Below are 18853 nucleotides of genomic sequence, written 5' to 3' on the forward strand. Positions count from 1 at the left end.
ATTGAGGGGGAGCAGGGATAGAGCACTCAGTGGTTTTTCCTTGCCCTAGAGCAATCTTTTTAAAGTCAGTATCATATGGTATTGTTATATAAACCAATGGATGTATAAGATTCCATCATACGGGTTCTATGACCTTATTAGTTGTTCTCCAGAGCCTGTAGCCTATGTCTTTTATCAGTCTTTCTAATCTCATTCTAGCTTAGTAGGGAGAGAGTAACTCTTGAGTCAATGAGAAATTTTGGTATGGGAATTTCAGGTAGAGCAAGTAGTCACTAGTATTCATTAAATTTTATACAAAATTCTATTCTACCTAATGTATTACTTATTCTTCCAACAGGGGGTGGCATAACAGACAGAAATCTACAAAGGATCCTTGAGGGTTCTGGTGCTACAGAATTTCACTGTTCTGCTCGGTCTGCTAGAGATTCAGGAATGAAATTTCGGTAAAAATGTATTCTTTGATTCATACAAGAAGGGACAGATTAATCTTTATATCCTGTTAGAGGAAAACCTTAGTTGATGGCTGATTAATGAATGGAATGTTGTGATTAATATGTAAGTACTGCAGTCATTTTTGCAGTTTTTCAACTGCAAAATGGTTTTATCCTGCCTCACATAAGCAGGCTCTTCTGAATATAGGTGAACTTTATATTTTTAAGTCATTGCTGAACTTAGACCGCTTAATAATAAACCCTAATTCAGCAGCTAAGCTTCAAATGAGTCAGATATGTATGTATGCCCATTCAACTCTGATTTCCTTTAGCACAGTTAATAATTATGGTATAAGGATGGAAGAGTCATAGTCATTTTTATCCCTCCTACCTTTAATACTTAGTCTTCTCTCACCTTTGCTATTTTTAGTTATTTTGAAATTATACCACCGTTAAGAAATTGAAACTATTGAGTGTTTATTATACTTTAGAAGAATCCTATAATTTAATAGTTAGTAGTTTATTATTTCAATTTAGAATTGGGAAAAATGAGATGTAAAAGAAGCAAGATCCTTAGAACTACATTTCTAGATATAAAATCAAGTATATTGTTAGGTATATTTGGCTACTAGATGTTTCAAGTAATTAATAAAAATTATGAAATATGGGAATCCAGGGTCCTTTACCTACCTGTGTTCTTGAACCATTAAATAGTGTATAAAATGAAGGGCCAGTAGGAGGGCTCATTTAACAACTTATATAACAATCTGTCTTTTTATTATTTCTGTTGCAGAAATTTCTCTGTTGCCATGGGAGCCTCTCTTTCTAGCTCAGAATATTCTCAAAAGGTAACAGATGTGGCACAAGTAAGGACTTTGAATGCTATTGCAAAGAATATTCTGGTTTAGCCAGACCTCTCTGAGACACATGGATATCACAAGATGAAGGTAGAAGAGTAGTCTGTAATTATGACACAGCTTTAACCTTCTTCTCTGGCCAGGACAGTCACAGTTTAAGTCTCACATGGCCATGGAGAATGTTTTCAAGAAGACAAAGAATTCAAGCAGGAGCTACAATCACTTCCTTTGCTTAATCTTGCCAGCCATCTCTGTTATCATGGTTAAATATGGTCTGTGCTTCTTCCACAGACAGAGGTTTAGTCTGTTTTGTGGAATTAACTGATGAACTCGGAAAACTGAACTGTAAGGTATGAATTTAGAGTGTGACTTCAGGGTCAATTTAATAACCGTATTTTGCTTTTTCATTTGTAAAATAAAAATTTCCATTCTGTTATGGTAGTCTTTTTTTAAATTTAAATTCAATTTAATTAACATGTAGTGTATTATTAGTATCAGAGTATAGAATTTAGTGATTCATCAGTTGCATATAGCGGGCAGTGCTCATTCCATCACGTGCCCTCCTTAATGCCCAACACCCAGTTACTCCATCCTCCCACCGCCCTCCCCTCCAGCAACCCTCAGTTTGTTTCCTGTAGTTAAGAGTCTCTTATGGTTTGTCTCCCTCTTTGTTCTTGTCTTATTTTATTTTTCTTCCCTTCCCTATGTTCATCTGTTTGTTTCTTAAATTCCACATATGAGTGAAATCAAATGATATTTGTCTTTCTCTGACAGATTTATTTCACTTAGCATAATACCCTCTAGTTCCATCCACGTCATTGCAAATGGCAAGATTTCCTTCTTTTTGATGGCTGAATAATATTCCATTTGTGTGTGTGTGTGTGTGTGTGTATAAAACACATCTTTATCCATCTGTCAATGGACATCTGGGCTCTTTCCATATTTTGGCTATTGTGGACATTGCTGAATACGGTCTATAGCCAAATATAAAAGGGAAAATTTTTTTTCTTTCATTTTTTCTTTTTATTATGTACTCATTAGATGGGCAAGACACTAAGGATACAGAGTAAAATGGTACAGCATAAAAATTTCCAGATGTGGGAAGCAGGATATAAAAGTTTTCAGACTTATAAAGGCAGAAGTGATCTCTAGTGTTTACCAGATTACTTCTACCTCTATTCCCAGATAGAGAAATGACTTAGCCAGAAGGTTCATATAATAATTTACAAAGACCTATAGTAAAAATTGGAGAGGTTATAGATGTTAGCAAAATAACTGTTTCTTTCAACTGAGGCCACAGATAGGGAGAATGGATTCTAGTGATGAAAGATGCTTTTCCTGTGAGCAGGTCCCAAATTGTGAAGTTAATCACTAGCTTTATCTATCATTTTCATATTTATAATCTCATTTTATATTAATAACACACTGGTAATAGAACTGTTGTTTCTATTTTAAGAGAGTAATTGAAGCATAATATAAAGAGCTTGCCAACTTAGAAAGTTAGTGTAGAGCGGTGCCTGGGTGGCTCAGTCGTTAAGCGTCTGCCTTCGGCTCAGGTCATGATCCCAGGGTCCTGGGATCGAGTCCCGCACTGGGCTTCCTGCTCCGCAGAAAGCCTGCTTCCCCCTCTTCCACTCCCCCTGCTTATGTTCCTGATCTCGCTGTGTCTCTCTCTGTCAAATAAATAAATAAAATCTTTAAAAAAAAAAAAAAGAAAGTTAGTGTAGAATATTTGCTGAGGAATTTATGAAAAATTTAAAAACTAACAGTAATCTCAGTTGTTTCTTTTCTTGCTTGTTCAGACTATTAGTAACGATAATAAATATTTCAAAAAATAGTTTTCATTATTGACTTGAAATATAGATACAGAAATGTAAGTATCACATACATACACACATATAATCATATTTAGTGTTTTGGCCCAACCCTACCCCATGCTTGGACTTCACTGTATGATCTTCCAAAGACAACAGCAAGCCATCTTATCATTTCTTTTTAAAATACAAATTAACTAGAGATGTGAGAGGTAGTATGAATTGCTCAAACTTTAACAAAATTAATGTTGTTTATGAGACTTGAATGCTAGGCTACTAGCCTTCAGGTCTTCTGCTTTAAGATGTTTCTGGCATATGGATGTGGTACAGAGAGCAATACTCCTGGGCAAATAAGACACACCTGGGATATCCAAGTTCCAGCTTAAGCATGAGAAAGTTGACTTAATTTTTTCAACTTTAATCCCCTCATTTGTAAGTCAGGAATAATAACTAAACCATGGTTCCTGGTTAAACGATATATTCAAACACCAAATACATAGTGAGTACCCATTAAGCGTTAGTTCTTTTCTTTTAATTTAGCTTTCTAGTATCAGTCTTTGATACTTTAAAAGCCCTTCCGGGGGAAGCTAGGCATTGAGTATTGAAGCTAACACTTTGCCTTCTACTATGTGAATATAAAAGAAGCATAAGGTAATTCCTACCTTGATTTTATTTTTCTACACTTTAGTCCTGTTTTTAAATATTTACTGATTATTTCATATGTATAAGTTTCTTCTCAACAGTATTATAAGTATTTTGAGGCTAAGGGACCATGTCTTTATATTTTTATATATTTCTCATTGCACACATCAAATTGTATACTCATAGTATTGATTACCTTGCTAGTGGAATAAGAGTGCTGGATTGTCAGTCCTGACTATACTACCTTTGGTAACTATGCTGGGTATTTTTGGTTTACCCCTCCAGATCCATTCTTCGCTTTGTTCTGTAAACTGAATCCAGCAACATAAAAGTCATTCATTATACACTATGAACAAGTAGGACTTACACTAAGGAATACAATTGCTCATTTAACATCCAAAAGTCAAACACCATATTGATAGAATAAGTCATAAAAGTCACACAATCTACCCAACACAGAAAAAGCATTTGACAAAATCCTACATCCTTTCATAATAAAAACACTCAACAAACTTGGAATAGAGGAAACTTCCTCACCCTGATAAAGAGTATCTGTAACAAAACAAAAACACACAACTAACATCATACTTAATATTTTACTTAAGAAATAAGACAAGATGTCCACTTTCACCATTCCTATTCAACATTGTGCTAAAGGTTCTAGTGAGGGCTATTAGGCAAGAAAAAGAAATGAAAAGCATCCAGATTGGACAGGAAGAGAAAACACTTTCTATTTTTAGTGACATGATCTTGTATATAGACAATTCTAAGGAATACAAACACAAAAGTTAAATGAGTTCAGCAAGTTTGCAGGATATAAAGTAAATATACAAAATCAGATGTATTGCTATACACCAGCAATTAACAATCTTAAAATGTAATTAAGAAAACAATTTCATTTATAATAGTATTATCAAAAAATAAAATGCTTAGGAATAAATTTAAAGAAGTGTTAGACTGTACACTAAAAACTACAAAGCATTGTTGAAAGAAATTTAAACAGACCTAACATAAATAAAAGACATCCCAGGGCGCCTGGGTGGCTCAGTCAATTAAGTGTCCAACTCTTTTTTTTTTTTATTTTATTTATTTGTATGAGAGAGAGCACGCACAAGAGGGGGGAGCGGGAGAGGGAGAAGCAGGCTTCCCGCCCAGCAGGGAGCCCGATGCGGGACTCGATCCCGGGACTCTGGGATCATGATCTGAGCCGAAGGCAGTCGCTTAACCAACTGAGCCACCCAGGCGCCCAAGTGTCTAACTCTTGATTTCAGCTCAGGTTAGGATCTCAGAGTTGTAAGATCAAGTCCCAAGATGGTCTTTGTGCTGGGTGTGGAGCCTGCTTAAGATTCTCTCTCTCCCTCTCCCTCTTCCCCTCCCTCCCCCTCTCCCTATCTTTAAAAAAAAAAAAAAAAAAAAAGACATCCTATATTAAAAATTGGAAGACAAGGGGCGCCTGGGTGGCTCAGTCGTTAAGCGTCAGCCTTCGGCTCAGGTCATGATCCCAGGGTCCTGGGATCGAGCTCCGCATCGGGCTCCCTGCTCAGCGGGAAGCCTGCTTCTCCCTCTCCCACTCCCCCTGCATGTGTTCCTGCTCTCACTATGTCTCTCTCTGTCAAATAAATAAATATAATCTTGGGGCGCCTGGGTGGCTCAGTCGGTTAAGCGACTGCCTTCGGCTCAGGTCATGATCCTGGAGTCCCTGGATCGAGTCCTGCATCAGGCTCCCTGCTCAGCAGGGGATGTGCTTCTCCCTCTGCCCTCTTCCCTCTCATGCTCTCTGTCTCTCATTCTCTCTCTCTCAAATAAATAAATAAAATCTTTAAAAATAAATAAATAAAGGGGCGCCTGGGTGGCTCAGTTGGTTAAGCGACTGCCTTCAGCTCTGGTCATGATCCCAGGGTCCTGGGATCAAGCCCCGCATTGGGCTCCCTGCTCGGTGGGAAGCCTGCTTCTCTCTTTCCTACTCCCCCTGCTTGTGTTCCCTCTCTCGCTGTGCCTCTACCTCTCTCTGTCAAATAAATAAATAAAATCTTTAATAAATAAATAAATAAATAAATAAATAAATAAATAAATAAATAAAATAAATAAAATCTTTAAAAAAAAAAAGTGTTAGGGGCGCCTGGGTGGCTCAGTCGTTAAGCGTCTGCCTTCGGCTCAGGTCATGATCCCAGGGTCCTGGGATCGAGCCCCGCATCGGGCTCCCTGCTCGGCAGGAAGCCTGCTTCTCCCTCTCCCACTCCCCCTGCTTGTATTCCCTCTCTCACTGTGTCTCTCTCTGTCAAATAAATAAAATCTTAAAAAAAAAAAATTGGAAGACAATATTGTTAAGATAGCAATACTCTCCAATTAGTCAATAATTCAGTGCAATCTCTCAAAACCCCAATTGTGTTTTGTTTTGTTTTGTTTTCAGAAAATAACAAGCTGACCCTAAAATTTATCTGGAAATACAAGAGACCCAGAGTAATCAATCTTGTAAAAGAAGAACAAAGTTGGAAGACCTACATTTTAAAACTTACTGCAAAGCTACAGTAATTAAGATAATGTGGTACAGGCATAAAGATGAATATATAACTCAATGCAATAGAATTGAGAGTCCAGAAATAAGAGTCAATTGATTCTTGACAAGGGTGCCAAAACAATTCACTGGGGAAAGAAAGGTCTTTTTAACAAATGGTGCTAGGACAACTGGATATCCACATGCAAAAGAATGAAGTTGGACCTTACTTCACATCAAGTACCAAAATTAACTCAAATGGATCATAGACCCAAATAAAAGAACTAAAACATAAAACTCTGAGAAAGAAACAAGAGTAAATCTTTGTGACCTTGGGTTAGGCAAAGCTTTAGATATGACCTCAAAAGCACAAATGACATAAAAAAAATGGGTAAATTAGACTTTATCAAAATTGGAAACTTAGGCTCAAAGGATAACATCAAGAAATTGAAATGATGACCCACAGAATGGGAGAAAATGTTTGCAAATCATATCTGATAGAGGGCTTACCTCCAGAATATAAAAAAATACTTATAGTTCAACAATAAGACAACTCAATTTTAAAATGGGCAAAGGATTTGTATAGACATTTCACCAAAGAAGGTATACAGTTGACCAACAAGTACATGACAAGATGCTCAACGTCATCAGTCATTAGGGAAATGCAAATCAAAACCCCAATGAGGTACCATTTTACACCCACTAGAATGACTATAATGGAAAAGACTGACCATACCAAGTGTTGGCAAGTATGTGAAGCAACTAGAACTTTCACATACTGCTGGTGGGAATGCAAAATGGTGAAGCTGCTTTGTAAAATAGTCTGGGGGTTTCTCGAAATGTTAAACATAGAGTTTCCATATGTCACAGCAATTCTATGCATAGGTATATACCCAAGAGAATTGAAAACATGTTCACACAAAAATCTGTATCCAAATGTTCATTAGCACCATCATTCATCTTCTAGAATTAGAGAATAACCATTTTACAATCCTTAATGACAAATCAGTTCAAGACCACCAATACTAAAACCATCAGGTAAAAGGTTGAGTAGGAGCTGAATATCCTATAGATTATTTGCTACTCGTCAAAGTAGGAACTTAATGTTATAATCAAGCTATCTGGTGATTATCAACTTAATCCAGTGGACAAACAATATTACTAGCAGTGGGAGAGTATACTACTGAAAGACAGAATTTGAGAGGGGAAGAGGTCACCCAGAGTGCACAACCTCTGTTAGGAATTGCAGTTTGGAGGTCTCCAGGGTGCCTCAAGGAAGAGCTGGACTACCTGGAAAGCAGCTGTAACAAAGTGCGATGGTTAGCCGTTGATTAAGCAAGAGTGAACTACAGCAGCAGCTCATAGGGTGGCTTGGAATTTTCCAACTTTAGCATTGAAAAGTCCCAGAGCCTGGGAAACTCCTCAGTGCCAAGGAAACTGGGAAAGTTCAGTCACTCTACCAGTCAATAAAATAACTGTGCCTCTTTTCTTCAGTCCTCACATCCCTGCCCCAATCCTGGAAATTAGATGGCAAGGAATTGAATAACAAGGAAAAATGATAAAAGGAATGACACTTCTCTCCCTGACAGTCACTGAAGTCATTGAGCCAAGAAAAGAGAGTGCCTTTAAAATGAATGTGAGACACTGAATTATTTCCTCTGATTTGTTCTTCAAATATATTAAAACGAAAACAATTATTCCTAAAAAAATAAAATAAAAGTAAAATGAATGTGAGATTGTTTTGTGGGTGATAATAATGTTCCAAAATTGATTACAGTGAGGTTTGCACAACTCTGTGAATATGCCAAAAACCACTGAATTGTACACTTTAAGTGGGTGAATTACATGTAATTTATAACTCAATAAAGCTGTTTTTTTTTTTTAAAGATTTTATTTATTTATTTGTGAGAGAGAATGAGAGACAGAGAGCACGAGAGGGAGGAGGGTCAGAGGGAGAAGCAGACTCCCTGCCAAGCAGGGAGCCCAACGTGGGACTCGATCCCAGGACTCCAGGATCATGACCTGAGCCGAAGGCAGTCGCTTAACCAACTGAGCCACCCAGGCGCCCTCAATAAAGCTGTTTTTTAAAAAAATGAGTTTTAAATTAGATTAGTTTAAACCTTTTAGTGCCTGAGGAAGACCAAAAAGCTATAGGATTTGCCTGAGATGTGGTCAAGGGCAGGGAAGGAGGTTTTATACAGCATGGTTGAGGACAACAGTGGAAGCAAAATACTGTTTCTTATTTGTTTTCTGTTTCGTTTGCATCTTGATAAACTGGCTACACTAGTTTGAATGGATTCCTGTACCTTGCCACCAAAATTGTGGCTAAGACACCTGAGGAATACACATTCCATCTTCCTGTATAGATGCTAAGTTTCATCCTTGGATAAAAGTACAAAAATTGTATATTTGGATTGCATTGCTCTGATCCCTCATAGAATTTTTTTTTTTTAATCAAACCATGTTGGCATTATGCCACTGGTCTATATTGGAGATGTAATAGAAAACAGTTGTATAAAATATTTATAGAGGTGTGTTATTGAGGCCCTAGAGGAGACTTTTTTTCCCTTAAGTGTTATTCCGAAAAGTAGCTGGGCTTCTAAAATAATTTATATTTTATATGGAATCATGTCACTATCAAGCCATTATTTTCTTGTCTGCCTAACTCCTCCTTTCTGAAGCTGCCCTGGAAAGATGATGCTTTCCTGGTGGGATTGTCAATCATATAGTTTCACTTCCCCTGCCCGTGGGAGAAGGCACATGACCCAGGCTAGCCAGTTAGAATGCCTCATTCTTTTGTCCACATGATTGATCCAGAGAGAACATAACACAAAGAGTACCATTCAGAATCCTACCAAGGATTTTTTTCTGGAGCTCTCAGAAAAGAGATGCTCTCCTTACTTTAGGATTACTGGCCATAACAACCCTGTAAGCCTAGAGCTTTTGTAGTCATCTTTGCCAGCAAGTAAAAAGAGCCTACTAGAGAATGAAACTAACACAGAGGTAAATGTCCTATGGACGTTGACTCTCTGGACCATCTGTGCCTAAAGATAGTTCCATTCATGGTCTTTTCTATTAAATGAGCAAATACATGTCCTTTTTAAAAAAATACCAGTTTGATTTGGATCTATCACTTGTAAACAAAAGAGTTGTAGTTAATACAGTTACTGAGTACATTTTTCTCCTTTAATTGACATGTAGGAGCCTCAGAATTAAATTTGCATCCCACCTGTAGCAAATGGACAAGATAATATTAAATGAATTTTGTGCAATGGGCTTGTCCTTTGTTTCATCTTTCTCTATTCTTCTTTACTCGTATTTTATCTTGTTATATTTTATGTATATCATTTCTCTCTGTGTTTACATACCTTGAAGAAGTCCGTTAGTGTTTCTGTGAAGATAGGGCATTTATAAAGTCATCCTATTTGGAGATTTTTTAACCCACTCACAAGTGTCCGCTCACATGATGCCAAAGATATAGCCCTTCCGTTTTTATAGATCAAAGGGAAACAGTTGTCTCTCATGTCAACTGTTTATGGGAATAGCACATTTTATTTATTTAGCCTCTATCCATATGCCCGGCACTGTAACTCCTGCTCTATACATGCAGCCTCCACAGTACAAGAATTTGAAGTTGACATTATATGATTGAAATTTTACATTTTAAATTAAATAAAATATGAGCCTCTTCAAACTCTTTTTGCAAAAACCACTTGGTAGGTCCTCTCAAATATGTCCCCAAACAATAAGTTAAAAAGCCAAGTGCAAATAAAAGCATTCTCCCAAAATTGCTACATGCACGTGTGGACATATGTAAACAGAGAGAAATGCATTTTACAGTCGTACATTAAAGGTATTTATCCAGCAAATTTTCTTGGGCCCACTAATTTGGCCATCTTTATGCTCTCAATTCACAAAACTGGCAATAATAATAGTCCAACCATAAATTATAAGAATGCATTTGGTATGGGGCACCTGGGTGGCTCAGTCGGTTAAACGACTGCCTTCGGCTTGGGTCATGGTCCCAGGGTCCTGGGATCCAGTCCTGCATCGGGCTCCCTGCTCTGCGGGGAGCCTGCTTCTCCCTTCCCCACTCCCCCTGCTTGTGTTCCCTCTCTCGCTGTGTCTCTCTGTCAAATAAATAAATAAAATCTTTAAAAAAAATAAATAACTTCATATTAAAAAGGCCAACATATGTGAAGGCAGTACTTTCTCTTACTTGATAAAAATAAATTCAGATTTCTCTTATCAACAGTTTCTTTTTTTTTTTTTTAAGATTTATTTATTCATTTGAGAGAGTGAGAACGAGAGAGAGTACATGAGAGGGGGTAGGGTCAGAGGGAGAAGCAGACTCCCTGCGAGCAGGGAGCCCGATGCGGGACTCGATCCCGGGACTCCAGGATCATGACCTGAGCCGAAGGCAGTTGCTTAACCAACTGAGCCACCCAGGCGCCCTCTTTTTTTTTTTTTTTTTAAGATTTTATTTATTTATTTGAGAGAGGGAATGAGATAGAGCATGAGAAGGGGGAGGGTCAGAGGGAGAAGCAGACTCCCCGCTGAGCGGGGAGCCCAATGCGGGACTCGATCCCGGGACTCCAGGATCATGACCTGAGCTGAAGACAGTCGCTTAATCGACTGAGCCATCCAGGCGCCCTTATCAACAGTTTCTTTTTACTATGTTATGTTAGTCACCATACAGTACATCATTTGTTTTTGATGTAGTGTTCCATGATTTCATTGTTGTCGTATAGCACCCAATGCTCATTGCAATACGTGCACAGTTTGTTTTGATCAACAAATTGCTTTTGTGCTATTTTCGGGGAGCCAGTGTTCTACAGAATTCAACATCTTACACATATTTTCACTTGTTTCCTCCCTTCCTCAAGTTCCCCTGAAATCAACAACTATTAACAATTTCTTGTGTATACTTGAGAAATTTTTATAATTTACTTGTATTTAATTGCTGGTAAAGCTATGTGCTTTTCTGTGTGATAATTACTATTTATGTTGCCCCCATGTTATTTTTGTCAGATGTATTTCCTGTTTGGTTGCTTTCATATTAATATTTGTTTTATAAAATTCCCTTGAAAATTAAAAAAAAAGTGTTATAAACATTTCTCTATGTTCGGTATCAGTTTTTTTTCCCCCCAGGACTCAGAAGAGTATTTTTCTCTCTACTGTCTATCTTTTTATGCTAGTCCACTTTTTCCTGTTGTCTTATGACCTATCAAGAATATATGTTATGACAACTAATGAATCATTGAACACTACACCAAAAACTAATGATGTACTATATGTGGGCTAATTGAATTTAAATTAAAAAAAGAAAAAAGAAAAAATATATATGTTATGAGATGATATGAAATAAAGACCTAAATTAATTACTTCTTTTCTATACTAATATGCTGCTGTCCAAAAAACATTAAACAATTCATCCTATTTCTCTTCAGTTTGTCAAAAGTTAAAAGATTATCCTTTGAGTTTACATTATTCTGTATCATCAATAACTTTTACTATTTTTTTAAGTATATACTCTTTTTTTAAACTATATGAAAGTTTTTAGTAGTTGACTCTTTTCTGGGGAGGCTTTAAGTCTAATTCAATGAGTTCATTCATTATTTAAATCTATTTGCAATTTGTTTATTCTTCCAGAAGAGTTTCACTATATTTCAGGTTTTAATAATTAAAAGGAGTATAGGTCTATAATAAATGACGATATTTTAAAAATTAGTGCTAATTTAATCATCTGTACATCCTATTTGGTCTCTGGTTATTCTAAAAAGATTTTTTTGTTTTAGCAGTACAAAAACATACAGATTATCTTTGGTGGGAGAATTGGGGAGTAATTATCTTATTACTTTATAATTATAGTTTTTAGTTTTTGCTGTAGGAACATAAATTGCTAGGCCACATTTTAAAATATGAAGAAAAAGCAATCTTTTTACTGTTACCACTTAAATCCCGATATCTATTTTAAGGTATTGCACAAGAAAGAAAACCTTTCTTTTTTTTTTTTTTTTTTGACAGAGAGAGACATAGCGAGAGCAGGAACACAAGCAGGGGGAGTGGGAGAGGGAGAAGCAGGCTTCCCGCAGAGCAGGGAGCCTGATGTGGGACTCGATCCCAGGACCCTGGGACCATGACCCGAGCCGAAGGCAGACGATTAACGACTGAACCACCCAGGCGCCCAAGAAAACCTTTCTTAAGTTTATCTGTAATCATTAACTGAAAGTATATAACTCTTTGGTTATCTTGAACATTGAACTTTTGCAGATTTTTCTAAGTTATTTAATGTAATCATTTATTAATCAACATTTGCTTACTAAATAAAAATGATACAGCGTATTTTTTGCCAGGTCATTCTGATCAAACATTCTCTCCAACTGAATTATCTCTATGTAACACATTTAGTGTACACAACTTGAACCATTAAAAAGAGATCTTTGGAGACCATTAGGAAGAGATTTAGGAGAGATTATTTTACATAAGACCAGCAGAGGGAAGGCCAGGATCCAGGTTTCCTGACTGCTTTCCATCTTGCAATCGTTCTTAGTACAGTCTTCACACATTAATGATAACACGAAAGGAGAGAATTCAGAGAACACCTCATCTGCTAGAATAGGAGCATTCCTGCAAACTTGCTTGTATTTGACACATTCAGATCACATCTTCAGGGCACTAGCACAGCTTGACTTAAAGAAATCCTACAGTGTATCCTCAGGTAAAGGGAATCATTACACTATTTTTGTCTTTTATGGTAAATTGCATATACATTAAATCATAAAATCTTGGAAATCTTCTAGTCAGACCTTCTCCCCAGAGCATATATCTTTTGTCCAGTATTCCCTGCCTCATGAAAGGGTAGAAGGACATCTGACAATGTTTCTACTATGCAGATATGGAACATTATTCTTTAGAAATTGTGGGATGTAGAACTATTTTCTTAAACCTTCCGAATCTCAGTTTCCTAATAGGTGAAATTGTAATAAAAGTACCTATCTCATAGCATTATTATGAGGATTAAGGAAGACAAAATTGTTAGTGTCTAACATAGAAATGTATTCATTATTTAAGAAACCTATGTGAGGTTGATGTATAATAGAGATCCATTAAGTGAGAGTTATCTTAATGCCTGTAAGCCATTGATACAGATGTTTAAGGTGCCGGAGTGACTGCAAGAGGGTCCTCTTGGCATGCCAGTAAAGCTCTCCCCCAGGTTACATCATTCTGTTCATCTCTTCGAACTACACCTTTTGTAGTTGTCCTACAGTTCTCAGCTATTCTGTTTTCAGTCTAATTTCTCACTGCTTTCCAGTTTTAAAATTCTCTATTGAGATCTCCTCAAGCTCAGAGATTCTTTCCTGAGCTATGTCCAGTCTACCAGTAAGCCCATTAAAGGCACTCTTCCTTTCTGTTACAGTGCTTTTTATCTCCAGTATTTCAATTCTTTCTTAGAATTTCTATCTCTTTGCTTACATTGCCCATTTGCTCTTGCATGTTGCCTATTTCATCCATTAGAGCCTTTAGTATATGAATCATAGTTGTTTTAAATTCCTAGTCTGATCATTCCAACCTCTCTGCCATATCGGAGTCTGGTTCTGATGCTTGCTCTGTCTCTCCAAACTGTTTTTTGCCTTTTAGTATGCCTCGTAATCTTTTCTTGATAGGTGGACTTGATGTACTGGGTAAAAGGAACCTCTGAAAATAGGCCTTTAGTGGAGTGGTGGTGAGGTGTTCTAAGCCTCAGTCTTTTAGTGAGCCTATGCCTCTGGACTATGAACTCGACACGTGCTTCCCAGCCCCCTCCCTTAGATGGAACAAGAAGGCTAGAATAGGCTGGATTTGGGTCTTTCTCTTCCCCCAGGTTGGTCAGGCTCTGATGAAACCCCAACAGGCTAAGTTCTGGTTAAAGAACTTCTGAGAGCAGACCCTTGTTAAGAAGAACAGAATGCGCTGGTATATTTCAAGTGGCTTTTGTTCTCTCCCTGCCAGAAGAAGGAGATTTTTCTCCAATATTCACTGTCTGAACCTCCTAAAGCTCCTGAAGGTAAAACTCACAAAAGTGTTTGTAGGGTGGAGCTCCCCTATAACTGAGTCCCCCTGGATTTTTTTTTATCTTTCAGACTTGACTGAGACTTCAGTTGGACTTTAGGCAAAGGCTGAGTCATCCAGCGCAGATTCATGAACAGGGTCCAGCAGCAAATGAACACCTTGGAGCAAGTCACAGAACTGCTGCCTATTGATTTGATTAAAATATTTGATGAAAACGAGCTGGAGTTGTTGATGTGCAACCTTGGCAGTGTGGACGTGAATGACTGGGGACAACATTCTATTTACAGGAAAGGCTAACGCCCAAACCCTCCTGTCATTCCGTGGTTCTGAAAGGCTGTGCTGCTGATGCTTGCCGAGAAGTGTCTCCGGTTACAGTTTGTCACAGGGACATCCCAAGTACCTAGGAATTTGCCTCACTCTTTTGTCCCAGTGGTTTTCAGCGGTTCACAATAGAGCAATAGTGGAGTTCTGAAAAACTGCCCAGAGTTCACACATGCTTTAACTGCCTTGACTTAACTCCATATGAAACCTTGGAAGATTTATGAGAAGAATTTCTCACGGCTGTGGAAAATGCACAAAGATTTGACGGGGTCAACTGCGTACTCCCTGCCTCAGGGTGGTTGTTTATATAGAGTAAGTCCTGCTTGTACTTTTGAGCTTGCCAAACAGACTTGGCAGAGACAATGGCAGAACAGTTGCAGTGTGGCTCCTAGAGCAGAATCTTCCCCCATGCACTTACCCAAGTTCAGATGTGGGAAGCCAGTCACAGGTCATATTCCTGCATTTTCTACTACAAATTATCAACTGGATGATGTGTACACTAATTATATTTCAGGAGGACTTTGTCTATTTGTGTTGTACTTTTGTTGGCAAAGCCCTTAATAAATATTTCATGGTAGTTAAAAAAAAACAAAAAACAAAAAACAACCTCTCAGTGACTCCATGACTCTCATACACTAAGACTCTATCAGTTGGTCAATTATAGTTCAGTATTCCCTACCCCGGCACTGGATCCTGTAGAGGTTTTAGTTCATGGGATTTTATTCTATTAAATTGTGATGCTCTGCATTTGCTTGTCTGTCTTTTCAATTTGGGGGGCAGCATTTTGCTGTGTGACCTCACTTCTCTTATTGTTGATTTTTCAGTTTGCTCAGCATTTTACTTGTTAGGATGGAATGGTAACTGCCAAGCTCATTACCAGACCCACCCACTTCTTTTTTCATTTAATAATACATCATATGTTTATTCCATCCATGTCAGTATATATCCAATAATCTCAGCATTTGTTTTGATGAATATTTAGATCCTCTTCCGTCTCTTTTTTTGGCTACTCAAAATGTTTTAAGTACAAACAAATACAAATTCTGCTCATTTTAAAACATAATTATAATTTCTATCAGTCATTTTGTTCCTCTTATTGGCAATAGACATCACAGGAGGGATTACATTTTATCTAGAGAAAATAATTCCACTCACACCATACCACTCATTAGGTCCTCTCTTCGGTCTCAACGAACATTTCCAATCATAGCTAATTTGCTTTCACAACTACTTGCTAGACAAGTGCAGTCAATAGATCCTCCATCTGCTAGAAAGAGAGAGGATTGAGATGGTTGTCAAGGAGTAACTCAGACATTTCGTTAGATGTTTGTATGCTAGTTTTTTCATACTTGAGGGAAACTGTCATTACACTACTGTCAACAAACAAAGGCAAAGCCAGGACTTATAAAAAAGAGACAGGAAAGGAGGAAAACACACAGTTTGGGGAGAGTAAGGGTTTATTCTTGATTAAGCTAATTAGCTGGAGGGGATCAAAGAGGCCAGTATGAAAAGCCTGGTGTTGAGCAGACCAGCTCACAGACAAAACAATTTCAGATATTTATGACTTTTCTGAAAAGCCCTTAGAGTTTGGCCATGGGGCATGTGTGACCAGTTGTCTAATATCTGCCCGTGTACAATTAGCATCACCACTTTAGGTAAGCCAGGTTTGTACTATTTGCTTCTCTCATCAGAATTTCTCATTTCCCCCCTTTGGTCAAAGTAACTCCTCAAGGAACAGATTCAACCATGAGGATTTCATTCTTTTTTTTTGAGACAATATCAGTTGGATGTCAACTGGGGAAAATATATAAATATAACATTTAATCATTCTGATATTCAACAGTGTAAGCAGGCAACAAGTATGAGGATAATCGCAAATCCATAAGAAATATTTGGCACCATGTTTTTATCCAGGTTTTATTTATGCATTTATACACTTATGTGGTAAGTATGGTGATGCCATCTGATTACATAAGAATAATTTAGTGTGTGCATATTGAGGAACTAGAAAATGTTGTTTGTGGTAAACAGTAGCAAATATCCATCCAAATATATTTGGACACCCTAAGACCTAAATCATTTTAACACTGTTAAAGACACATAGAAAAGTGTGGACATTCATCTTATGGTTATCTTATCATAAGAAGAGAACTGAATGACTGTCCTAATAAAAGTTATACATCTTTCAGATGTTAATAATTCACAACATATCCGCTGGTAACTAGTAGTAAATGTTACTATCATTTGTGAGTTTAAGGTAACCAAAGGTATAGTTAACTTCAGGCCAGGCATTAAAGTATACACGAAATATGTTTGTATGTATGTATACATTAAAGTGTACGTTACGCTCTTGTTAATTACTCCCTGTAAGTATAGTCTGTATATAACATAGAACAAAGAAGTGTTTTTTTACGTTAGTGACCAAAATGGTTTCACACGAACCCCCAAATGATGACATTTGCACTTTAATGTGTTGGCAAGCATGTATGGCTGCTGTTAATTTAGGGTGACCCGATTTTAAAAGAGCATTTGCTTTACTAGGGGAGAGAGTAATGGGGAGCTGTTGACTAATGGGTATAGAGTTTCAGTTGGGCAAGATGAAAAAGTTCTGGAGATTGGTTGCACAACTATGTGAATATACTTAACACTACTGAACTGTATACATTTAGAAATGGTAAAATTTATGTCATGCATTTTTTACCACAATACCAAAAAATGACCTTAAAATATTACTACATAATACCTAATAATTATGGAAAAATCAGAAAATACAGACAAACAAAAAGGAAATCCACCCACAATCCTAACAGCTAAGGCTAACACTTTGTTGCATAAATTATATATATGTATATATAGGTTCACACTAGATATGCTATTTTATAACCTGACTTTTTGAAATAAAATTTATACTACTTTTAAGTATATTTTAAGTTCTGCGGTCTTTTTTTAAGATTTGTTTGTTTATTTTAGAGAGAGAGAGAGAGCACGAGCAGGAAGGGCAGAGGGAAAGAAAGAGAAAATCTCAAGCAGACTTCCATGCTGAGCATGGAACCTGATGAAGGGCTCAATCCCACGACCCTGAGATCACAACCTGAGCCAAAACCAAAAGTCAGGTGCCTAATCTGACCTCACAAAACTGCACCACCCTGGTGCCCCTTAAATTTTATGGTCTTAATTTAAAATCCAAAGGAGTAGGATATTTCACATTCCTATAAATTCTAAGGCCTTAAAATGGAAGTGAAACTGCATGTTTAAGGGTACTTGCCCCTCCACTGATGCTTCTCTTTTTAGGTCATATGCCTTCAGGAGAAGGAAAGGCTCCTCAACTCCTGAGTTGTCCGCCAGCTCTGCTAACATTTTTCAGTGGTTCCTTTTAGATATGACCATACCTACAGAGGCTTCTGGTACTTGGGAAATGGTGAGTCTACCTGCCCCTGGGGCTCCTCAATCCTCAGTCACTGTCTATCCACTGGGATAATGTAAATAAACATCTGAGGAAGGTTAATGAGTAAACTGTTAGGATGAAAGGTCAGGAGACTTGCTTTTATTAGGAACATCAGAACATCAGAATGGGAGATAACGCCTTGCTCCTTGCAGTCCACCTTCTATGAGGAAAAGAGTAAATAAATGAGAGTCACAGAAGACTCTTCATTCCACAAGTGCTCCAGGAATCATGTTGGAGAAGTTCTGCAACTCTACGTTTTGGGTGAGAAGTAATACTTATTTTCACTGTTGACTCTTCTCAGACAGAACTAACAGATTAGCCTCGGTGGTTACCAATAAGAACCAGAAAAGTTAGATGTGCAGTTGGTCTAAAGCTCAGAGTTTTTTGGTTTGGGGGGTTTTTTAAGTTTTTTTTTGGGGGGGGGCGCTTAAGAAAAGATAAGTCATAGTATCTCCAGAGGATATTCTATGTGGAAGAGGTAACGTATGTATTCTCTAACGTATATTTATTGTATCCAGATTCTTTTCTCAGACTAGCTAGCTGTAAAATTGTCTTCTCTAAAGAGAAATAGGGAAAAGGCTTCCAATTTCAACAATGTTAGGAGGGAAAGTTGTTGTTGTGTAGTTTGTGGGGTGGGAGGAAGAAGAGAAGACCCAAGGTTGAATCTTGCTGATGTTGAAATGATAGTGATATCTTCTTAGAGGGACTGGCAATGAGTGGTATGGAGTGGAAACTGCGGTAAGGGATGGGCACCATGAGCACTGAGACAATTTCTGAACCATTAGAGCAGAGAATTT

General features: G+C 37.5%; 1 protein-coding gene across 7 annotated transcripts in view; it reads left to right on the plus strand.

Moving 5' to 3' along the window:
• Positions 1–15356, plus strand: part of CUTC (cutC copper transporter) — a 39005-nt gene extending 23649 nt beyond the window's left edge. For 5 of the 7 annotated variants that reach the window (XM_064595141.1, XM_064595148.1, XM_064595147.1 and 2 more), the window contains 2 exons: positions 338–443; positions 1225–1722. In XM_064595141.1, coding sequence (XP_064451211.1) covers positions 338–443; positions 1225–1339 — 221 coding nt within the window. In that variant the 3' untranslated portion in view covers positions 1340–1722. Of the gene's footprint in view, positions 1–337; positions 444–1224; positions 1723–6154; positions 8182–14361 lie in introns of those variants that run through there. The other 2 variants (XM_064595146.1, XM_064595145.1) reach the window with 2 other exon arrangements.
• Positions 15357–18853: the final 3497 nt, after the last annotated feature.

This window comes from Mirounga angustirostris, unplaced genomic scaffold (assembly GCF_029215605.1).
Source record: "Mirounga angustirostris isolate CCGP_5_RB_7025 unplaced genomic scaffold, mMirAng1.0.hap1 SCAF_6, whole genome shotgun sequence".
In the NCBI taxonomy this organism is placed as follows: domain Eukaryota; kingdom Metazoa; phylum Chordata; class Mammalia; order Carnivora; family Phocidae; genus Mirounga; species Mirounga angustirostris.